Here is a 25,618-nt window from a genome sequence, read left to right on the forward strand (position 1 = left end):
CTACCATTAACCAGGAATAAAAAATGGTGCTACTTCCCTACAGACTCCAGATGAGTCAGAATCAAACAAGCCACTGAATTAAGATTGTCATAAAGATGAAAGGCAAGCACAAGTTCATTTATTTATAGCAAAGGTCTTGGGTTACAAGAGGTCAGTTCTTGCCATCTTGAAGAAACATTAAACAGGTTAAGTTATTGCATACATGTGCATTATAATTTAGCAGCAAGTCATTCACAGAACACATTTTTCTTTCGTACTGCCACCTTACCTTTTTTTTTTCTTTTTGGTTTAATCTCTCAAATTGTATAGAGATAAATCTTTTCGGCTTTTACAAAGCATGTAACACCACCTTTAAGTTAATGGTCTTTTATTGGAAAAAAGACTAGCATTTACAACTTGGAATGGACATAACTGTACTATCTTGAACATTGATGTTGATAGTTGTGCTGAAGTCCACAGGCTCCTCTGCCAGCTCCAAGTCTCGGTACAGTAAATTTTAAAACTGCAAGAGAGAGAGAAAGAGAGAGAAAGAGACAAGGAGAGAGTGAGAGAGTGAGAGTGAGAGTGAGAGTGAGAGTGAGAGAGAGAGAGAGAGAGAGAGAGAGAGAGAGAGAGAGAGAGAGAGAGAGAGAGAGAGAGAGAGAGAGAGAGAAGGAGCATATATCCAAAGGCGCTCCTGCCCTTTGGTAAAGATTTTGTTAAAACGTTTTAGAACGGTAATGGCCCAACATCCGTTCTACAATAGTGCAATGCAGACAATTTTAAAATCAATGTAGTAACACAGAAATGCCACCTATTTGCTTTTGGAAACAAACTACAGCTACATATTGGTGAGCCTTCTCCACCTTGGGTGGGGAGGGAGAGGGGGGGTGGAATTGCCTCTAAACTTTTTCCAGTCCTTGCTGCATACCACCTGAGGTATAAAACAATTTGGAAGTAACCAGCTTTGACAATTTTATAACTACAGATTCAGCCAGAACCCACCTTTTGACAAAAGAGTGATTAGGCATTTTTCCCTTTAAGATTTTTCTCCTTTTAAAAACTGTTTTAATACAAATGTCTGACTGTGCTCAATTGTCAAGCTGCATGCATGAAAAACTGGCCAGCCCAAACAGAGTAATAGTTATTAGCAAATGGAACTTTTTGAGGAGTTCACTAAGTGCTTTCTTATTTTTAAAAGGCAGTACAATTATTTATATTTGGGGGGAAAAACTGATGGCTAACTTGATTTTTTGGGGAACAGGACCACCAACCATTACATGCAGTTTGTGGACAGAAGGTATTTCAGCATTCAGTTTTGCTATACAGAAACAGAATGAATAAATGAACATTTTTTTGCAAGAGGTAAGTAAAAGATTCAATTTGATTCTTCTAGAGGAAAATAAAAGGTGAAAAGAGATCTCTTCATTTTGCAGTCATCATCTGTACGAATTCTGAAAGAAACAAAGGAACGTATTTTGAGCCATTTCAGAAATGAAACAACATAACCTGTAATGCAAAAATCCCTTACCCTGCTATTCTAAGATTTACAAAATTAACTATCCACAACTTCTAGGGCCCCACTTTAACTTTTGCTCTTGAAAAATTCTATAGTTATAGGAATCAACATTATACCTTCATAGTTAACTTGTCCATCTCCGTCAATATCTGCTTCTCTGATCATTTCATCTACTTCTTCATCTGTTAACTTTTCTCCTAAGTTTGTCATAACATGACGTAGTTCTGCTGCACTGATGTAACCATTGCCATCCTGCAGGGAGAGGGAGGGAAAACAAATTGTGCAAAATTGAGAGAAATATAAGGTTCCAGAAATAATTTTTAAAATACAAGAGCCTTGGTGGAGCAGTGGGCTAATGCCTCCTTAAGTAACACCAGCTGCCTGCAATTAGTGCAGGTTCGCATCCGACCAGGCTCAAGGTTGACTCAGCCTTCCATCCTTCCGAGGTAGGTAAAATGAGGACCCAGATTGTTGGGGGCAATAAGCTGACTTTGTAATAATGCCGCTTGGGGGGGTTTGTGTGAAATCCCTAATAAGTAGGCATATACATAGAATGAAGGCTACTGCTAAGCTTGTAAGCCGCCCTGAGTCTTCTGAGAAGGGCGGGATATAAATGGAATTAAAATAAAAAATTAAAAAATAAATATGGCAAATTCTTTGGAAATGAAAGAACCTGAAGGGATAACAGGCTGGTACCTCCAGCCCAAAGATCAGGGAATAACTAATAGGAACAATTCACATTTGAGATCTTAAAAAGGTGCTATAGCAATAGCAAACTCTGGGCTAAACCTGGAATAAGGCTGCTTTCTATGTTCTATGTTTTTATTATCTTTATCCTACCTATATTATCCAGAATTTAATTCTACTGGGGTAATCTTAGGAACGTGTGCAAAGAACATAACCCAAATCTTTCAGGAATGTAGGATTACCAGAAGAATAATCTCTTATAGTATTATGCAAAATGTCACTGTTAGGCAAAAAAAAAAAATAAGTTGCAGAAGAACTAAACTTTAACTCAAATCCAAGTCCTCAAACTATTTATTTTGCCATCTTAAAAGCTTTGTAATTAGCTTTAGAATCAATGTTCCAATCTTGTTACAGTCTACTGCTTTTTTTATACTGCAAAGAATGTTTCTAACATGAAATCACTTAAAAATGCCAGTAAAGTTGTTGAGTGTGCCATCATAAAAAAACAAATCATCAGAATCTAAATATATGTTAACAGTGTCTTTCTTCTTAAGACAGTGAGAAATTTCTCTAACTCTACCAACAGCTTATTTGAATGCTTATATAAGCTCCAATGACTATGAGGTCTTCTAGAGCAGGGGTCCTCAACCCCCGGTCCATGGACCAGTACCGGGCCACGGCATGCCAGCAACCGGGCTGCACAAACAAGCAAAGACACATCTGCAAGGTGCAGGCAGCACACAAAGCCACGCACCCTCCGGTCTGCGGAAAAACCTCTCTCCACGGAACCAGTCCCTGGTGCCCAAAAGGTTGGGGACCTCTGTTCTACAGAACAGCAAGAAATTCCCTCCCATGGGAAAAACACAAACAACAGAAATTAAAAAAACATAAACCTATGTCATACAAATATCCTAACAGTACCAACTGATCCAAAGATCTATGTGCTTAGAAATCAAGGTAAGAGTGAATTTTAAGTTATTGGGCTGGTTCAGAATGCTTCTTTCAAAAATTGTTAACCACTTCTTAGTTTAGATTTTATAGGAAATTTGGGGTTTTTTTCCTAAAGGTCTAATGAGCCAGAAGTTATTGCAACTATTCTCAACCTAGCATCCTGTCAGAATTGCAGCTCCCAGAAAGCTTTACTGCTTAGGAATTTTTGAATTTGCACCCCCGGCCTATCTGGCAGGCTCCTGATTGGAATGACCAGCTATTATTTGGACTGAGGTGATCTGACCCAAGCCACCTATCCTCTTGGAAGAGTACAATTTAGACCTTACAAGCTGAAATAAAAAAAATGCTTCAGACTCTTTATTAAAGATACAATTCTTCCATTTAGTAGGTGATGTTGAGATAAAAAATAGACCTTTCAAGTTTTGACCTTACTGAACACAAGCAGAGAGAAAAGACTTGTTAGCCAAACCCAAGCAACTCTGATTCTGACAGATACATCAACTCTGTACGGGATTCAGAAACAGAGAGACCTGGACTAAATTTTTCACTTAGTCATAATGTTCCCCGAGAATCCAAACAACTTGCTGCTACAGTGAAAAGATGGAAAGCATTGTTAATTGCTTCCCCAAACATAATTCTTCCTTAATCAGAGCCATTTCAATTATACATCACAGTGCCATATACTAGAATGTTTGTCACAAGCATACTCAATGCAATTTGGGCAATTCTGGTTTTCTGTTAAAGGAATCTTATACACTGTACTTGTTTTCACCAGACATATTTTTAAAGAAATGCATCCAGTAAACAGTAGACTGTGACAAGAGTCCTCTTTCAAGATTTCAGGGATGCATTTGCAGAGTATCAATTGTTTCCGTACAAAATACATTACAGTTCTCATGTTATGTTGCCCTTCCAAATAGTTTTGCTAGGAAGATTAATCAAACAAAGCAACCAGTTAGAAATTTGATTGTGAACTGCAAATGTTAAAAAACAAGACACACTGGACTTTACTAGGAGGACATCTGCTTTTAGCAACAAAGAACAATTCCAAGGAACATGTATATTATAACACTAACATAACATACGCACACCACAGTTAACCTCAAAATCATACCTTATCAAAAACTCTGAATGCCTCACGAATTTCTTCCTCACTGTCTGTGTCCTTCATTTTTCTAGCCATCATGGTCAAGAATTCTGGGAAATCAATGGTGCCATTGCCTGTCAAAAAAGGCATAGGAAGGAAAAAATATGTCCAAATGTATTTTCAACTCTATCAAAACAGAATTTATTCTGTCTTCTTCCTCTCAATCCATTCCTCTTTAGTTAAAATTTGTTCTATAACTGGATTCTCATACATTTATTTTAATCAAATACCCCAATGTAGTTCTTTCATATTGTTCAGTTTTCAGTATCTTCATTCACCATTTTTTCTTGTCCTACCTCTTGTTTTATTATAGATAGTTAAGTATGCTATTCATATTGCCTTCAATATACTTTTGTTTTTTTCTTGACATGCCTAAGCCTCATTGCTGTTTAACATTCATGCTATTCACTGCCTTTCTACCAGATTTACATATCTTAATATTGTATAATTCATTCTGCCAAGGGATACGGATTAATCTGTTTGTTCCAGTTCTTCACCCTGTGTGTATTAATTCACTCCATTTTCCCTATCAAACATTATTACTCTTGGATATATTCACTTTTAGATCCATACTTCTTGCTGCATTTGACATTCACTGGAAATCATTTGGGTTCTCAGCCAAGTTATGACATCATACACATGCTATCAGTTTTTAAAGAATAAAAATGTTCTGGACTTCTGCTTTTTTTGCTGTAGCAGAGCCACTTTATACCACCAAAGGTTTTAGATAAAGAAGATGCAATTCCTTAGCAAATGTCAATCAGTTTGACTTCCTGCACTCCTGAATTGCTTAGAAAACATCACATAACTGACCCAAATTTGTGCTGTCCAGATCAAAGGCCATAGCAGGTAGAAATTTTAGGAGTTGGGAAAGACAGAAATGAAATTTATTCTCCTCTACTATCTGCTCAACTATGAAATGGAAATTCTTAGTTTTACATAATCCAGATTATCTAATCTAGCTTTAATGCTAATTTATAACTTCAGCCTTTCTATTCTCTTTAAATACCAGACTAATTTTCAAAGGAATTGAAATCTGACTGTTGATCTTGGGAAATAAGTACAGACAGAATTGTAGGTGACTGGAAGGTCAACATTATGACGTCTTGTTCAGCACATATATTCCTTACATTCCACGCAGTTTCTGCAAACAATCTGAGGAACAGATCTACAAAATTCTCAAAGCTGTGGTTTTTTTGGAAGGGATGCTGTACAATTGACCCCAATAAAGGCTTTTCTTAAGCACTGTTTCATATTTGTATGTATAAGACAAATTAACCAATTATAAGCAGACAATTATTTTATTAAAAATTGGTTCTCATGTCTTCGACATGATATACAACTGTGAGCTTTCACAAACTTGATGCCTTCCATTCATACACAGCATATTGGCAGAGAATTATGGCAGTGAATTATATCCCATCTAGAAGACAACAGTGTAGTAGTGCTCTGAATCTCTGCCACTATTGGACTAGAATTTTTTTATTGGACTAGAAATCTTTTTATTGACAAGACAGGATGAGATAGTTGTAAGAAAATATTAGCTGCTCTTTACAGATTAGAAATGTATTTCAAAAATCTGCATCACTCTGATCAAGCTGTCTTTTTATAACATTCAAGTACTCAAACTCTTATTTTAAACTCATTTGTATCACAAGAAGATATGCAGGAGTATGACTGGGCTTCAATTCCACTTATGCCATGCTCTGCTCTAGAGATCATTTCAACTTTGAAGAAATTTTTGATCCCTGATGTGCACCTAGTTTGGGTAATGAAACATCTGCAAGAAAACAACCAAGTTCAAAGAGCACCAAGGACCCCTCATTTCAACCCTGAGCTACAAATATTCTTTCTTACTATTTATGATTCCCCCACACTCTAAGAAACAGTACCCAGAGAACTCAAATATTAACACATAAAATGTGACTGAGCTAAAAATGATTAAACAAAACAGTGAACAGCTATCATATTAATCACACCCAGTTTTAATTATATAGTTTTTGTTCTAACCCACCTATATTTTTTTAGTGTCTCTCTCAACAAGCCACTCAAAGATTTTAAGCAATGAAAATAACCTTTCTTTGGCAGTCAGAAACATTTTGTATGTTAAGTTTCTTCAACCATGCCTAACTATGCCAGAGTCCCATCCTAACTAGGGCCAATACCATGAAGATGCGTGATAAAAATTTGCAGCTAAGGTAATGTGTAATTTGACCTGAAATACATAGCTCCAATACACAATTATTTCACAGCAGGTAGTGGGATTTAGCCAATTTTGGCTGACCTTGAAAATGCTAAAAAAGGTCAGAGCTATTAGTAACAACATGAAATCAGGAAATCCCATGGCTACAGCCTAGTCTAGAAGTTGAAAAACACCCAAGAAAGCAATGGCAAGCTATATTATAATCACTAGGGAGATTATAATAAACTCCAGGGAGATTAGATCTCTTTATCTAGAAAGTTGTGTGACAACAAAAAAATACACTGCAAATTTTCTTGCCGTTCAAACATCTTTTACCCAGAATTTAATCCTGGATTTAATTTAGATTTGGAGTATATCACAAGGACATGGTGGAGAAAGCAGGAGTCCATCTCTCGCCAAGCTACTCCATAGCACAAAGGCTAAAACTAGAGGGTAAGAAGATAAGATAAGCTGTTGCCTATAAGGTTTTTATTTCACTGACTCCATTTGACAGTCTGCCAGACCTGAGTGCATTCTACTGCATTTGGAGATAGGGATACTGTTAGCATATTGTCTATCCTGCAACCCAATAGTCTCTCTTCCTGAGCTAGCTGTTCTGACCTCTGGCAAGGCATTGGTTTACTATAAGCATTTTGTTCACGACACATATTAGGTGTGGTTTTCTGCTTGGGTGGAGCTAGTGATTTGAAGTTGGGGGAGTTATGATAACCCAGCTGACATGGACAGATCACCTTCTAGTGAGACTGGCAGCTGATAGAAATCTTAGTTAAAACAATCCAATTCAGGCATCAAACGCATTTATTTTTATTTATTTATTTTTATTTTAATCCCATTTATATCCCACCCTTCTCCGAAGACTCAGGGCGGCTTACAATTTAAGCACAAACCAATGTGCTTAGCAATAGATATTTATCCTAATGCATTTAGGAAATTTCCCATTGTACATATCAGCTACTATGTCGGTGCTCGGCCTAACCTATCCAATTTAGAGATGGGTTAAATAATGGCCACTCTTTTCTCTCACATAGCAAGACCAGACCAGTTTCAGCAAAGAATATGACAATACAGTAATGAAGTAAATAAGATGACAAATGGAACACAACTGGAGGAACTCTGGAAACATTGAACAGGAATTGAGCTCTATTGGGACTTCCGGTGGCGACGCGACGCCGAAGACAGCCGCCTCCGGGCTGTCCGCTCCGCAGCTGTGTTTTTTTCATCGTAAACAGCGTCGATCAGCTGTTTAGATGGATTTGAAGCCCCCTCCTCGGGAGAAGAGGAGGGGGTGAGGCCCCAGGTAGGGGTTGAGCTCTCCGGGGCCGCCTGAGCTGAGAGTTTGGGCGGCTGAAGGATTGAGCCCCCCCGAAGCCTGGGTTGCTCCGAGCTGCGCAGCGTCTCTGCTCCGTGATTTTTGGAGCAGAGCCAGGCGTTAGCAACCACCCCTGCCAAAAGGAAATACCCTTGAGTATCAAGATGCAGGCAGAGCGGTACAGGAGGTCAAGGTGATGTGGACTTTTATCTTTACTCTCTAGCTCAATGGATTTTTTAGCTTTAAAGTGAAAGTGCGCAACAAGTGAAAGTGGGGAAAGATGGCGGCCAAAACTTCTAAAGCTCTTCGGAATGCAGGGTCTTCCCCGGTGCAACAGACCTCGTTGCAAGCTTTGCTTCCTCCTGCACCTCCTCTGGCATTGATGCTTAAGGATTTACAAGATGCCTTTGAAAAGCACTCACAATTAATGTCTGATATGATGGATGAAAAGTTGAAAAAGCTGGAGGAGAAATTCGAGAAGAAGATGGAAGAGAAGTTTAGAGCAATGAGGGTAGACATGTTGTCTACAATTGAAAGTGTAGCTGAATGTGTGCAACAGCTGGATGAAAAAGTGGAGGATCTCAGTCAAAAGAACTCTATATTAGAAGTAAAGGTATTAGAGAATGAAACTATAAGGGACAAAATGGACGGAGAATTGAGCCTTGTTCAGTACCATCAGATGCAGTATGCTATTAGAATCAGGGGTTTAAAAGAGAATCCTAAAGAAGATTTAAAGCAGCTGATCTCTGAGGCTTTGGAAGCGGTATTGGGCCAGCCAGCATCTGAAATTGAGGGAAGCATGGATAAAATTTTTCGTGTAAATTCATGGATTGCAAGACAGAGGAAGTTACCCAGAGATATGATGGTCTATTTTACAAAGAGAGTAATTAGAGATGAAGTCATTCAAGCTGCTTATGATACTAAATTGGTAGTTGCTGAGCAAGAAGTCCTGGTTTTAAAAGAGATTCCTCCAAAGATTTTAAGGAGAAGGAAAGATTTTGCATTTCTTGTACAGGAACTTAAAAAATGTGATATCAAGTTTAGATGGGAGATTCCAGTCGGATTGGTGGTGATGCACGAAGGTAAAAGACATCGTCTGGTTACTGTGGCCCAGGCACATGATTTTTACAGCAATGTGCTAAAAGCAACCCCCTATCACTTCTGGAAGCTGCAAAGGGATATGGTGAGGGAAAGCCTCAAGATGTTGCAGGTAGACAGACAGAGGAGAATGGTGCTGGAGGGGATCAAGTTACAGTCTCATCGGCTGCTGCTGGAGAGCAGAGGATGACGCGTGCCGCCCTAAGACGAGCGAGACGAGAGCAAGAGCAAGACCAGCAGAAAGTTATGGAATCTCCAAAGCGTACTTACAGTGAAGCTGTGGGAGGGGCGTGGTCCAAAGAAGTTACAGGGGCCATTTCAGACGTGATCCAAAAGCTTGGGGGCGTCAAGATTGGTGACTAAATTTCTAATTTAGAATGTCAATGGATTAAATTCTTCATAGAGGAGAAAGAAAGTTTTTCAATATTTAAGACTGATGTTATTTGTTTGCAAGAAACGCATATTAGGGTTATGGACCAAAAGGATTTATTGAATTTAAGATGGGGTACGCAAGCTCCTAATCAACAATAAGTTGACTTTTCTTAACTTACTACACATAAAGGTTACCTAATTGGATTATAAATTTTTTAATTTTTTTATTTTATTTTCATTGGAGATTGGAATGGTGTCCTAGACGTACAGATGGATAAAGCTGGTTGGGGTTTTTTTGTGTTTTTTTTTAGCGTGTCCTGAGTCATGCTAGATTGCCTAAATCTTTTTTTTATTTGTACTCAAGGATGATCTGGAACTGCGAGACATTTGGCGTGACATATGCAAGAACTATTTTTGATTATAGTTTAGTTTGGTTGGAGATTAATAAGGTTAATAGAGATAGGCGCTCTTGGCGCGTAATTGAGAATTTGTTTAGAAATTAGAGAAATGTGGGAGAATGTAAATAGTTGAAATTTTTTGAATCTTTTTTGAAATTAATATGAATAAGGATTGGGACTAAGAAATTTCATTTAGCATTTGAGTAAAGCTCCTTTTCTGTTTTCTTCCTTTTTTATCTGTAATATTAATATTGTTTGTATTCATTTTACATGAGCTAGAGGGTGATAGAATTAATAGTTTATTGTTGATAGCATATGGATGCTTATGTTTTTTTTTTCGTTTTTATACCCTGTATTTAGCTCTGGGAAGTCGGGGGGGGGGAAGGGGGGAATGGGGGAGAGGGATAGGGAGGGTTAGATAGGGGTGGGGGAGGGGGGATTATTAAAGTTAAAATGTACTGTAAAACTTTTTAAATAAAAAAAAAGGAATTGAGCTCTATTTGAAGATTATGGAACAGCTGGAGAAGTATTAAAGAATGCTTACTTCTCTGTCATCTCTCCATCCACAAAGAGGCCAGCATTGCTTTATTTGTACAAGTGGCATATTTTTCACCAATATGTTGGAGATAACACAGCCAGAATTATTCTTGGTAGCAAAGTTGATCAGCTGTGCTCCAACACTGCTGTTCTGAAAGCTACACTGGATGCTGGTCTGCTTCCAGGTGCAATTCAAGATGTTGATTATTACCTGTAAAGACCTGCATTGCACAGGTCCAGGTTCCCTGAGGAACCATTTCACCCCAATGGGATGGGCTGGGATGGGCTCATCCCACCTGCACCAGGAGAGGAGGTATGCTGTGGATCCCACCGGTCAAGGAATTTCGGTTGGCAGGATACAGAAGAGGCTTCTCTGCCATGGCTCCTGCCCTTTGGAACATCTTACTCTCCAAGGTGAGATCTGCTCCTGACTTCCATAAGGGCCTGAAAATCTAGCTCTATCAGTTGGCTTGGAGCCCCAATGGAGAGTGTCACCTGGAGGTGATTCCACCTAACCCCCTGCATGCTTTCTTTCCTCCCACCCAATCTTTTGAGCATAATTTATAATTTTATTGCTACAAATGGCAAATAAATTTAATAAATAAATACACTTGGACAAATTGTAAGGAAACAAATTTGGCAACAGCTTGTCCCATTATATGGAATTCTGGGGCTAGCTTTATGGAGAGATGAGGATTACCAGCCAATAATTTAATTCTTGCCTTTCTTGACTAATTAAGATAGGACTGACCTCATTCTAAAGAGACGTAATCTATGTGTCACTATAGGAAGGATGTATCTTATTGCATAAAGAAGGCAAGCAGAGTCCATGCAAAGAAAACCCTCTTTTCCCTTGACAATGGCAATCTGTGCAATATAAATGAACTCAATCATTCCATTTCTGGGAAAGGAACCGAGAAGACTTTACGATTCCAGACACAACTGAATTATACTAATTATATAATTATTGGGAGCCATTTTAATCATGGGATTACATTGGCAAGGGTCTCTGCCAGAAGCAGATGGGATGGAATACAGCTCTACTCCTTCTCCTGGGCTTCTGGGAAAGTTTTGATACCATTAACCATGATAGCCTTGGGATCATCTGATAGGACTGAATCTTGGAAATACCAAGATTTACGGCAGTTTTGGTTCTTTTAGTTGGACTCTGTCTGGGACCTAAGTGTTCACCATCTGGCTTCTTATCCATCATGTCCCATAGTTATAACTTGTCTCAACATCTATAGAAAACTGCTGGGGACAGTAATCAGATGCCAGCAGTATACGGAGTAAATTTGCTCATGATGCTGCTCTTTACCATTCAATCCACAGAAGTAATAAAACTTGAAAGTTGGGTTCAATTTATACCTAGTGTTTGTGCTGTGGCCCTTCTTGAGGTAGTTGTATTTGGTAATGATTTGCCTTGGTTGCATTCCATTTTGTTTATTATAACACTCATCATAAGGAGCTACTGTTGAAAAGAGTGGAAACTGCAATGCAAATGCAACTGACAGATTGTCACATGTGATGTCTGTACCACAAGATCTGCTCTGATTATAAACTGTTTATTGTACAGAGCTTAGAGTTTTGATATTAACCTTTACAGTCCTAAATGGCTTAGGTCCTACTTATCTAAAATACTTTCTTTCCCATTACAAACCTGTTTGTAATGTTAAGATCTGCAACAAAAAGCTATACCTGGCATTAGTCCCAGCCTACACATAATATATAAACTTAATTAATAAGTGACAGCAGCTATGTCAAGGACAGAAATAAATAAAATTCTTAGTAGATATGCTGTATCTTCATGTATTGTTTTTATTTAGATTGCCCTGATGCAGACACATTCATAACTGTCATTAATCCATGGCAGATTTTATTAGGAGTATAAAGCACAGTTGTAATTAGCTGCAAGAAACATTCATATTCTGTAATTTAAAACTTTTACCAAAATTGAGTAATGAATAGAACAAACTGAATTATGCTCATGCATGAATGAGAGCTGGTTCATCCCTTCATATGCTTACCATCAGCATCCACTTCATTAATCATGTCTTGCAATTCTGCTTCGGTAGGGTTTTGACCGAGCGACCTCATGACAGTCCCCAGCTCTTTGGTTGTGATGGTGCCATCACCATCTTTGTCAAATAAAGAGAAGGCTTCCTTGAACTCTGAGGACAGGGAAGAAAAAAATCATCAGCACACAGCAACGTGATAGCACTATGTATGAATGAGTCTCCTGTCCAGTGAACAATACACCACTGTGAACAAATTAAGGACATGTTTCATCTTTTTGCAAACGGCACGTATGCCTAACCAACAATATACAGGCCTACAATTTTCCCCATTTGGACTATACAGGTAGTTCTTGACTTACAACAGTTCATTTAGTGACCGTTCAAAGTTACGACATCATTGAGAAAAGTGACTTATGGCCATTTTTCACACTTACAACTGTTGCAGCATCCCCATGATTATGTGATCAAAATTCAAGCACTTGGCACCTGACTCATATTTATGACGGTTGCAGTCTCCTGGAGTCATATGATCACATTTTGCAACCTTCTGACAAGCAAATTCAATGGGGAAGCCAGATTCACTTAATGTGTTAGTAACTGAACAGCTACAGTGATTCACTTATGAACTGTGGCAAGAAAGGTCATAAAGTGGACCAAAATTCACAACAACAGTCTCACTTAGCAACATAATTTTTGGGCTCAACTGTGGTCATAAGTCAAATACTAACTGTATAAAACTATGTCTTAGTAAAATGCTCATGAGTAAAAAGTGCAGTATTCTGTGGGTGCAAACTGGGGAAGATCCAAGAAGGAAGTTAGTATAGAATAGCTAGACAAGAGCAGCATCCTGAGACCCAAAAGTTATTTTGGCCTACAATAATCACTATACTGAGTCAACAAAGAATGACTAGTAATCCAAGTCATGTATAAAGCATCCACTTTACAAAGCTAGACAAGAGCAGCATCCACTTCCATAACATCAGGAGACATTTCTGGATGTGAAACATGGAAAGTAGGGTTCAAAATCCCACATAGTGATGGGGGGGTCTCCCAATACTCCGATATAACACCTCTACTCCGCGAGCTGAATTGGCTTCCAGTTGCCCTTCGGGTGAGATTCAAGGTGCTGGTGATGACCTATAAAGCCCTAAATGGCTTGGGTCCGGGATATTTGAGGGAACACCTGCTGCCAGCATCAAGTTCCCTTCGTCCAGTGCGCTCCCACAGGGAGGGTCTCCTCAGGGTGCCGCCGGTTAAAGCCTGCTGGCGGGTAACACCCAGGGGAAGGGCCTTCTCTGTGGGTGCGCCTGCCCTGTGGAACCAGCTGCCTGCGGAGCTTAGGACTGCCCCCAACCTCCGTTCATTCCGCCGGGACCTGAAGACCTGGCTCTTCGAGCTCTCTGGCCCAGGCTGAGAATTTTTTAATCTTAATTTTAACTGGGTTTTAATTTTCTCAGGGTTCTATTTAATCTTTTTAAATTTGTTTTAACGTTTGTATTGACTTTCTTTTAAATGCCCTGTAAACCGCCCTGAGTCCTTCAGGAAAGGGCGGTATATAAATCTAAATAAATAAATAAATAGTATGTGCGGAACCATTCTCCTTTTCTCATCCTAACGTACATCACAAGAATCCAAAGTTCCATGTCCTAAAAAAACTAGAAAGTCTGAGAGTGATGGGAGTGAGATATGGTGAAGATAGCTGTGACATTACTGATATCTAAACAGATAGTTATATTTATAATATATTGCATTCATAAAGATTATAAACTGATTTGCTGCAAAAGAAACCTGTTTTTCTCTTTTAAAGGAAAAAGAACAAATGAGTATAAATATTAGGATCAAAGATCAATGGTTTCCTCTTAGACACTGAACACATGGGTTTTTTAAAGCCTTTACATTGTATACAACATTTACAGTTGCATAGCATCTGCTTCTCACTACACTTAAACATGTCATCCAGTGAAGCTAAATAAAATACTTCACAGAGCACCTAATTAGCTCTTCCGTACGATGTAATTGTAAATCTTTTTAAAGAGAATGGAGACCATCATGGCAGCTATTTATTAGTTCCAGGTCTGGATGTAGTAAGTCTCTCAATATTAATTACTATGGAAGGTAAGTGCAAGGACTCACAGAATTCATATCCTGCTTGTTGCTTTTCTGAGACATGGTTTCAGTGTGAAAAACAGGATCCTAATCTAGATTGCACGTATCCCAGAAACAGAATATGAGTAAAGAATTCTGCATGCCATAGACTATGCTTTGATTCAACAAAGTGGTAATGTTCTTAAGGGTTCATTCACACTTAGGATCTCTTAACACTGAAACTGCAGGTTAACTATTAACCCATCCTGAAAACACAATGATAATACATCAAGCTTTTTCAGTCTGATGCCCTACAGATATATTTAAACAGTAATTCCCTGGCCTAATCTAGTCGACATGATGGCGGGGATGATGCAAATCACACAATTTATATGTGTGTGTGTGTGTGTGTGTGAGAGAGAGAGAGAGAGATGTCATTATTTACTTGGAAAAAATACTTTCAAGATTGGCAAGAATGTAAAAAAAAAAGAAATTACTTATGGAAGAAGTAAGGTTTGAACTAGGGGCTTCCTGATTCGTATCTCAGACTCTTAGCCATCATGCTGCACCTGCAGCATTACTATAAGCATTACATGCATAGGGAGAAATGCAACCAGGTACGAAGCTCTGAATACAAGGTGTGCGGTATTCAGATCTCCAATGGTTCAGATCTGTCATAAGCATGCTCATTATACTGGTGGGCAGCTCCTTAAAGAAGTTGTGCCAAGAAAATAAGCACTAAGGATCATAGCTCAGTGCTCCGTTGCCTGCTCCTTAATTCAACCATCACAAGCCAGGGAAATGTGGACACACCCATGCTGTATGTGAAATATCTTTTCCACTTCACAGCTGAATTTTGCACACATCTGCTTTAGAGGATGAGCAGGACAGAAAAATCATAAAAAGAAGCAATGACTGTTCAGGATTTATCAGCCAATATCAGCCCACTCTTGACCTAGACAATGCAATTGTCTAAAGACCCATAATTATTCTATACTATTTTTCCTTTGGTATATTTAGCCACAACCTTGTGCAAACCAAACAGAAATTGTGATTTGATAAACCAAAATGTAACAGAAGAAGGGAAGGAATATTTAAAAAAAGGCAGAACTTGTTCATGAGTCTGTGATCAGGAACTTTATCTACATGCACCCAAAGTCGTGTGTTGTATTTATTACTGTGAGCTTACTTAGGCATAAGCAATCTTATGGACAATTAAATTTGGCAAGAGCCATCATTTTCTCTGAAAAATCCAAACTACTTTAATAATTTTGTACTGTATACTTTTTCAGAACTCCCAGAACTCTTTTTTCTCAGATAAATATGCCTTGATACAAAGCTATAAACACTGTCAATTTCATGAGAAACGATGCTTTGCCCAGTAACTACCATCCATTGCATCAGAAAACGTCAGATGTTTAACGTTGAAATAAATGGTCTTGATTGGTACATAAGTAAATGTACAGAGGAAATCAAATCATAGTTGCATTCTTTATCATTTATACAGCTATAACGGTGTACACAAAAGGATGTGGATTGCATAACCAGACAGTAGGTTTCAATTCCTATGGTAACCAGTTATCTAGATAGAAAAAAATACGAACATATATATGTTTTCATAAACATATTTAAATTGCTGAATGAAAAACAATTTAATGTGATGTTTTCTTGTCTTTTTAAGATCAATCCACGCCAACAGGAATGTAAAATCTTGAGAAATAGCCAAGCAATGGCAGCCACCAAGAATGTTCTGCAATATTTTTGTATTCACAATAAGTTGCTAGGCCAACAGAAACCATCTCCCTCCAATTAAAATACTCACCAGCAATCTGTTCTTCGGTCAGCTGATCGGCCTATGTAAAGAATAGAAAAGTATTTCAGAACATTGTTTACCTGTAGCTATGTCAAAGCACACAACGCAGCAGCAACTCAGAGGCAAGATGACATAACATTGTATTAGTGCTTGGCACATCCAAGAGCAATTGGCAATAAACTATTCTTCTCTTCAGTGGATGGTGCACACAGAACTGAGACAGCATGGGAGGGAATATGAAATACCCAGAAAGCTGGAGAGCCTTCTTTATTACTCTGATGGTCAAGAAACAGATCCTCCCCCTACAAATCATTTTGCATCAAGGTTTTCATTACAGCCATGAGATTACTGATCCTACCACTAAGCAACAGGCGACAAAAACAAGCATGCAAAACAAGGGCCACCTAACTGTTCAGGTGATTTCTTTACAAGAACTACACACCTTAGAATTATATTCAGCACTAAATGCTTTTAATTTTTTTTTAAAAAAAACCCTTCTGATAATCATATTTTTTGTCAAGGCAATCACTGGAACTTGCCAATCTATTAATTTTGCCAAGTAAAGCACTGCTTTGAAGCTTTAGTACTGTCCTAATCAATAATCCCACTCTGTAATATTTGGCAAGGAAAAATGATATTCTGCTCTGTATGACACTGTCAGTGCAAAGAGACTATGTTTTATTTATTTAAAGCATTCATATAGTCATTTATATAGAGTTGGGTTATAAGATGTGCGGCTACATAAATGCCTTAAAAATAATTAACCTAATCAATATTTAATAGCTTAGTGAGAAAGATGCAAATACATTTTTTAACCCAATGAAGTTAGATTTTCTTTAAAAGGATGAATTTGGAAAAAAAATATATTCTTATCCAAGTACTGAATATGTCTCCCTTAAAGCTTTGTTCTAAATAGCTATTTGATGCTGCAAGAGTCATACCCAAATACTGATTTCCTGTTAAATATGCAAGATGGATGGATGTGAAGATGCGTCTGGAAGTTTACTATGAAATTTGAAGATCAACAAATGCGTCAAAATTCTCTGCAGTTTGAAAATCCTCTGTTGGCAAGCGTAACTGACTTCACAATGCAGTGGCTTGCCAGCGATTAAAGGACATCCCAAAGTAAGCTTCTCATAAAAAAAAAAAAAAGTTGCAGGACTTGTACACACCAATTTGAGCAACCCTATTTGAAATCTTCCCAGAATCCCGCTGCTGGATGTTCTTTCAGTAAGGCCAGTTGGCATAGTGATTTACATAACATATCAGAGCAATGCAGAGCAGGAAACTGGACCACACCTCAATAAAATGAAGAATGCAAATCAACAGAACTGGAGTGTTTGAAGCCCTCTGTGATTTGTAGGATAAGAATCTGGATTTTGAACTTATACATTTTTCACATTGTATAAAACATCTAGCTTGACGTTTTTAGGCAAAAAGAACAAATATGCCTTACTTTGGCTACCTGATGAAAAAGTAGCTAACATCATGCTAAGCCAGCCACCCCGCCCATACAGGGTTGTGCAAAGGGGGAGTCAGATCCAATGATGTAACCCCTCCCAGCAGCAAAAAGGGGAAATGAGACACACCTGGCCTTTTTCCTTTCTACTATGGGAAATGAAAAGCTGGGATTTCATCCCTCCTTTTCTCAATGTATCATTTTTGGAAAGTTCACATTTCACAATTACGCAGCAATTCTTGTTAAAATAATAATCAAATCCCGAATGAAGGTCTCTTGGGAGATAAAAGGAATGCCTGACCAAGGTAAAATGCAACTGCACATGAGGAGAAAATGAAACGTAAGGGTCAATTTCTACAATGCACGTGCACTAAGCAGCCTTCCCTAATTGAATGACTTCCAAATGGGTCAGATCACAACATGAGTCCAACGCATTTGGAGGGCTCCATTATGGAGGGGGGGAGGGAAACTTGTTGAAATGGCTTCCCCTGGCTGCCTTCTGCACAAAATGTGACCTTGTCCCAACAGCCCAACTGTGATCCATACTTTTTGATACCCCAGACAGCTATAAGGTCAATTTTAGTAGATTGTGATACTGCCTTATAAACAAATCCTACATGGTTCTCCTTTCACTCTCCATTCCAAAAATCACTGAAATAAGCCCCCTTGCACGCACATGCACACGCGCGCGCGCACACACACAGTGTTTGTGTTAGTGATCTTTTCAGATTTTCTTTCTGGGCTTCTAGGAAATAATTTCCAATTGCTACCATAAACAGAACGGATTTTTACCTTCTCCTAGTTTCCCACCTCTAGGGATTAGTAGGGTGGAGGCTCAAGAGGAGGAGGAGGAGGAGGAGGAGGAGACATGATGTAATCCAACCTCCAAAGGTTTTGGGTTGTGTTTTTTTTTTTGCAATTGCTGCATTTGGGGGTTTTGAGAATTATTTTTGGGGGGTGGGAAGCAGCGCAATAGTCACAGAGGTTCTCCCTCCCCCTCCCCCTACGCAGTGCAGCTGGTGTAGAAACGGATTGTTTCCATCATCCTTCCCCTGAACACCACCTCCTTCACAGCCAGCCTGGTCATCTATTTTCCTTATCATTATCTCCACAAGAAAAGAAAAAGGCACATGCAATTATCAACGCTATTTTTAATAACATCAAAACTGTGGCTCTTTACATTGCATCTTCGCAGGGCAGGGCTCTCTGCTCCATCCGCAGCCATAGCGGTACCATATGTTGAGCTGCCCTATGGTTCCACCCAGGAACTTTCCAGAGGTATGTCTCAGGACGGGTCCCTGTCAACCCCAGGCAGCACATCTGGAAGGCACAGGGAAGGGGGAAGCTGCTTCCAGAAAACCCACCACTTCCTGAATTTCTATCCAACTAAATAATCAAAACGGCACCCGCCAAAATATAGGGTACATTCACTTGAATGCAGTCTTGTGGCAAGGCAGGCCTGAATCTGACCCGTTTTCCGACCACTGCTCATTCCTGCCGCCTTTATTCTTTGAGTGAGCATCTAGGCTTAATCTTAGCCCCTTGTCGTTTTGCGGAAGGGGAGAAGGGCCGTTCCCCAGCTACAACACAGGAAATCTCAGCTCTGGAGAAGCGCACGCAGCACCTCCGACTACGGGCAAGGCGCGGCCACAATTACTACCTCGCCCCTGTGACGTGGGATGCGGAGAGGAGAACCAGCGCGCTCCTCCGGCGCAACTGCCACCCCGTCTACTACAACATTTGCCCCAAAGTCCTCGCAAGTAAAAAACCAAAGAGGAGCTGCGGACCGCCGCCCGTGCCAAACAAACCGATCGCCCGGTACGCCAAGCAATATCGCCCCCTGCCCGAGAACAGGCGGAGCCGCCACTTTTCCAGCCGAGCGAGCGCTGTTGAACTCCGAAGCATCCCCACCCAGCCTCGTCCGCTAACTAGGAGGAAAACCGGCTTGCGCTCCTGGCAAGCGAGCGCCGACAAGAGAGCCAGTTCCGGGCAAGCGGTGGCGAGTTTTTCCCCCCGCACACAAGAAGAGCCGAGCCGGCGGCTCCGGGGAGGAAGCGAGATCGGGGAAAGCAAATCAAGAGTCGGCGAGTCGCAAGGGCCGCTTGAACTTCGCCTGCAATCTTACGCTCTCCTCCACAGCCCAAGTGAAAACTGTTTTAAGCAAAAGGACAACCCGCTGGCCAGGACTGACTAAACGCTTCGCCCCGTTCCGGAACGCCATTCTCACTTTCCAGGCACAAAAAAAAAAAAAAAGCGGATCCGTTTTTCCAGCGGATCTCCAAAGGCACGGGGCCCGCTTGTACTTCCCCCCCCGAAGTTGGCAGGGCGCAGCAGCGAAAAGGGCGACCGCGTTGCTTAGTCGGTTCCCGCCAAGAGTCGACAGATCGAAGAGCAGCTTGCGGCAAGTCCGAGCGACAAATCCAGAGGTCTTTCGTCCGTGCTTTAAAACAAAACCCGAGCAGGAGCAACAACAACAACAAAATCCCTCCCGGAGTTAGATCCGAGCTACCTACCATTGCGGCTGGCGGCGTTGGCTCTCTGTGCCTTGGCGAAGGAGCAGAAGGCGATCGGCAGCGAGCAGCGTCGCTTCCTCCTCCCTTTGCCAGAAATGCTGTAGGTGTGAGACTGCGCGGAGCCTTTTTTATAGGGAACGGCGTATCCCTCCGCCGGAGCAGCGCCTTTCCTCTCACTCTCCTCCCCGGACCGGGGCGCACGAGGAGCAGGACTGCAGCAGGCAGTTCTGACCCTCCACGCCGCCTCAAGCCCTCCTCTGCTCACTCCTCTCTGCCAACTCAGTGCCCAGTTGCGACAGCTCGGGCTCTCCGCGGGCTTTCGCTGGACGGACGTAGTAGCAGCGGCCACGCTAGAGTCTTGCGTACCCTGCCCTCCGGGATTATTGCTACGGATGCTTGAGGGAACTTAAGCATCTTGCAGAGTCCTGTTACTGGCTCCACACGCGACTCTGCTTTGGGGGCAGAAGAAAAAAGGCAGCTTTCAGAGCAGCCGTCCAAAAACAATTGGCCTCAGTGTTAAACCTTTCAAAGTTAAAACCTTCCTGCCACGTGGGGCGGGCCTTACCGGGAGGTTGCAAGGGAAACCTAGAATAAAACTTGCATGCTCTTGTGGGAGGAAAATGGCCAGATGGGGAACTGTTTGCTGCGCCTCAGGCCACAGCTGGCAGTTTTCAGGTTAAGAGAAGAGGATGCCGTGGCTGATAGGGTATTAATATTTTTCCCTATAAAACACCCTAAAATTGCACATTTACTTATAAAGTACTTCTCTCGGTCATAAGTCAAGCTTGCACAATGGGAAGCCTTTTGGGTAGGCAAGTGGGTCTCAAAATGGAATAGACGGTACAGGACTGATGGGTGTGGGATACACATCTACAGCAGCATTTTCCAAGGAGACCCTCTTTAAAGCAGTGGGATTCCAATTATCATCCTTCCAAATCAGTTAGTATGGTCATGCTACAGAAGCTAGGAACTGTTGTGTCTGTAAATAGTTGCAAACATGTAAATAGCAGGTTGCAAAAGAAGGTTCTTGAAGCGGGAGATTCTGGTGCAACTATTGGTTGAAGTTGCAAAGAAGCGGGAAAATAGCGTTTGATGATTGGTTACAGTTTAAACAGTTCTAGTATAAAAGCTTGAAACATTTGACAGTTGTCAGTTGACTTATGTGTATTGAATAAACTCTTTTCATTGTGAACCACTCTGAGTCATTGTCTACCTGAACCAAACAATGCGACGAAGGTGGGATAGACGGCAGACCAGAGAAGGTTCAGCGGAACAGCTGCGCAAAGGCGGCAATTTTGAAAAGAAGTCACAGTCAATCACAAGCGGCCGCGGCGGAATCAACAATTCTCCGAATGGCGCAAATTGGGTCCTTAAAAGAATTCGACCCAAGCTTCCCAGAGGATTGGGAAGAATATGTAGGACAGGTCGAAGGATTCCTGCTTGTTAACGGGATAATGGATGACCGAAAAAAGGCGGCAGCGTTACTGACAATTTGCAGCACACCAGTATATCGGATCGCTGTAGGACTTTGTCAACCACAGCCGGTCTCAAGTGTTCCATATGCCGATCTGTTAGCTAAATTAAAAGTACATTTCACGCCAAGGAGATCCGAACTCTTTTGGCGTCGAATTTTCGAAAAAAGAAACCAGAGGCCGGACGAATCGATTCAAAAATTCGTTGCTGCAGTCAGAGAAGCCACAGTACGATGCAAGTATGACAACTTGGAAATCAGAATTTGGGACCGAGTGGTACTGGGCTTGCGAGATGAGCATCTACAAAATAGAATAATCGCCAAGCCCACCGGCGATTTGCAAGAAGTACTGGATGAACTATTAACGTATGAATCCACCGGGTATCGCGACCCCCCCCGTAGTAGCATGGCTGCGTCTATAGAAATCAATCAAGAAGGCCTTGTGGACTGCGGGGAGGTGGACCAGCAATGGGAAGATGACATCGCCAAAGTCACCAGACGGTTTGGAAAAATGGCGGCAAAACCATCCCGAAGCGACGGGCCTGAACCGAACCGCCGATTCCAAACCGTAACACCACAACGACAAGTAACAGCGACCCAACGACAATGGAAAGACACCGCAACGAGACCGCGCGACGACAACCGATGTGGCAGCTGTGGGGGCAACCATCCCCGCGCAACTTGCAGATTTCGTACCGCCAGATGTAGATCGTGTGGGAAGACCGGCCACATCCAAGCCATCTGCAGGGGTCGTGCACGCGACAATCGCCTACATGAAGTCAACGTTTGGCCTGAAGGTAAGGTAACCCCTTACTATAGTGGCAAAGAGACCCCTAGACCGTGGGCTAAATTTCTGAACCGTGGGGAGGTGGCGCGAGTTAATCATAGTAGGAAGGGAAAGATTAATAATTTTCCGGAAGGAAAATTAAAAATCATAGTCCAATTGCAAGGGGTTCCTTGCAAAATGGAAATAGATTCAGGGGCCTCAGTGTCCATAATATCTAGTGAAACCTTGGAAAGGATTGAACAGATAAGTGGCAGAAAAATTCCACTTAGTTCAACCAAAATCCAATTAACCGACTTCCAAAAAACCCCAATAAAAATAAAAGGAAAAATTACCCTTAGTGTTAAATTTAAGGGGTTTAAGGGAGCCTTAGATTTAATAGTTACTGAAGGCCATAGGACTAGTCTAATAGGCCTTAACTGGTTCCCTGCCCTGGGCATCTGGATAGGGGGAATAAATACAGTTAGTAAAAATAAGACCCTCGAATCAGTCTGCAATGAATTTGCAGACGTATTCGATGGGTCTTTAGGTAAATACAAAGGGCCCCCAATTAAATTTAATTTAGACCCGTCGGTTAAACCCATCAGGCTTAAGGCCCGAAGGGTGCCTTTCGCCCTGAAGCAAAAAATCGAGGCCGAGCTCGATAAGCTTGTAGGCCAAGGTGTCCTAGAACCAGTCGAGGGTGGTTTGTGGGAAACGCCGATCGTCACACCCCTTAAACCTAACGGGGATGTGAGGATCTGCGCTGACTACAAAGCCACCCTGAACCTGGGAATGAAAAAACACGCTTACCCGGTCCCGACGGTGAAGCAGGTCCTCGCCACGATACAGCACGGCGCCATATTTGCCAAGTTAGACTTGGCGCAGGCGTACTTGCAATTAACTGTTTCTGAAGAGGCTGCAGAAGCTCAGACGATAGTTACCCACAAGGGGGCGTTCCGAGTCCACAGACTGCAATTTGGTATTGCAGCAGCTCCAGGCATCTTTCAAGAAGTGATGGAGAGGACCTTAAAGGGCATACCTGGTGTATGCCCTTATTTTGATGATGTCCTGATAGCTGGAAGAAATGAAGAAATATTAGCAGAGCGTCTGGAACAGGTATTGGAAAGGTTTAGGAGGGCTGGACTGAAATTAAAAAAGGAAAAATGTTGCATTGGGGTTAAGTCCACTGAATTTCTAGGATTTAGGATAGACAAAAATGGAATTCATCCTACCCCTGATAAAATCAAGGCAATTAAATTGGCACCAGAACCTAGAAACAAGGCTGAATTACAAGCCTTCCTTGGATTAGTTAATTTTTACCACACATTCGTGCCACACAAAGCTGCCATAGCAGAACCTCTTCATAGACTTTTAGATAAAAAAAACCCCGTGGCAGTGGCTTAACAAACATAGAGTTAGTTTCCAAACATTAAAAAATATTCTTTCTAGCCAATCAACAGTAACCCATTTTATTGAAAATAAACCAATTTATTTAGCTTGCGATGCTTCACCTTATGGTGTGGGGGCTGTTATCAGCCACTTGGACAGTCATGGCGTTCAAAAGCCAATCGCATATTATTCCAGGACGCTTACCAAAGCAGAGCGGAATTATGCACAGATTGATAGGGAAGCATTAGCAATCGTGGCAGGAGTAAAAAAGTTCCATGATTACCTTTATGGTAGGAACTTTACCATACTCACTGATCATAAACCTTTATTGGGACTGTTTACAACTGATAAACAGACACCCCAAATAATGTCGCCCAGAATGCTGAGGTGGTCAATTTTCCTCTCAGCATATTCATTCTCCCTTCAACACAGACCGGGCAAGGAAATGGGACATGCAGACGCCCTTAGCAGACTGCCATTAAATAACACTGAGGAAGACCCTGCTCCTGTGGGACAAATAATGTCTTTACAGGACATTCCTGATTGCCCCTTAACCGCTAAAGATATAGCTGTGGCAACAAATAATGACCATATCCTAAAAAGAATTTTGGCCTGGGTCCTTAGTGGGTGGCCAAGTACTAACCCGGATGCCAAGTACATTCCCTATTTCAGAAGAAAAGATGAACTATCATCCCATTTGGGATGTGTTCTGTGGGGAAACCGTGTTGTCATTCCTGAAATCCACAGACCTACAATTTTACTAGAACTACATGAGGGCCACCCTGGAATAGTACGTATGAAGGCATTGGCTAGGAGTCACTTATGGTGGCCAGGACTTGACAAGGACATTGAAGAATGTGTTTCTAATTGTTATTTGTGTCAGCGTTCTAGACCTGAGCTGCAACACACACGTACTCATAAGTGGGAGTTAGCCAGGAATCCTTGGTCCAGGATTCATATTGATTTTGCTGAACCTTTCCAAGGGTTAACCTTTCTTGTAGTAGTGGACAGTTTCTCTAGATGGCTAGAGGTTGTACCCGTCAGTTCAATGACTTCTGGTAAAACAATACAAGTCTTAAGGGGCCTCTTTGCCACTCATGGGTTACCTGATGTAATTGTGTCAGATAATGGGCCCCAATTCACCTCTGTTGAATTCCAGGATTTCCTTAGGGCCAACTTGATTAAACACACGACATCAGCACCCTTCCACCCGTCCACCAACGGCTTGGCTGAACGAAACGTGAGGACTACTAAAGATGCATTAAAGAGAATCATCCGTGGCGATTGGCACCAAAGACTGGCAGAATTCTTGCTGACCCAACATACGACCCCTTGCACGGCTACCGGAAAAAGCCCAGCAGAAATGAGGTGGGGAAAAAGATTAACCACCAAACTGGACAGGTTACATCCTGACAGACTACCATCAAGTGCGGAACCGGACATTCCAAATAGATCATTCAAAATTGGGGACCTAGTCTGGGCCAGGAATTATACACAAGGGGACAAATGGGTCCCAGGGGTGGTCACTGAGATAAGGGGACCCTTGTCTTACACTATTGAGGGGGAAGGGAATAGGGTCAGCAAAAGACACATAGATCAGCTAAGGAAGAGAACTATTGGTTGCATGCCAATCGAAGGGGATCAAAGTATACACGGGGGGAACAGTGCATCATGGCTTAGTGATAACAACCTGCCAGTTAGCGGGGAAGCAGGAACTCAAACCAGTCCGTCGACAGATAACCAACAACACAGTCAAATTGACTGGGAGCTGCCCCCTTCGAGCAGACCAGCATTAGATGAACATCAACATCAAACACAACAACAACAACCACAACTCGTTAGCAGAGAAGCACCTGAGCCAATTAGTCAAGAGTCCAGATCCACCAGTGTAAGCCAACCAAGCA

At 41.4% G+C, this 25,618-nt stretch overlaps 1 protein-coding gene across 1 annotated transcript; it reads right to left on the reverse strand.

The window, feature by feature from the left end:
* Positions 1 to 107: 107 nt before the first annotated feature.
* Positions 108 to 20,305, reverse strand: CALM1 (calmodulin 1). Its single transcript, XM_083357573.1, has 6 exons — positions 20,089 to 20,305; positions 16,126 to 16,156; positions 12,228 to 12,371; positions 4,251 to 4,357; positions 1,615 to 1,750; positions 108 to 1,433 (listed from the first exon to the last, which is right to left on the reverse strand). Exons 1-6 carry the CDS (start codon positions 20,089 to 20,091, stop codon positions 1,405 to 1,407), a joined length of 450 nt encoding a protein of 149 aa, XP_083213699.1. The 5' UTR covers positions 20,092 to 20,305; the 3' UTR covers positions 108 to 1,404.
* Between the last annotated feature and the right edge of the window lie 5,313 nt (positions 20,306 to 25,618).

This window comes from Vipera ursinii, assembly GCF_947247035.1.
Source record: "Vipera ursinii genome assembly, chromosome: 1".
Classification (NCBI taxonomy): Eukaryota; Metazoa; Chordata; class Lepidosauria; order Squamata; family Viperidae; genus Vipera; species Vipera ursinii.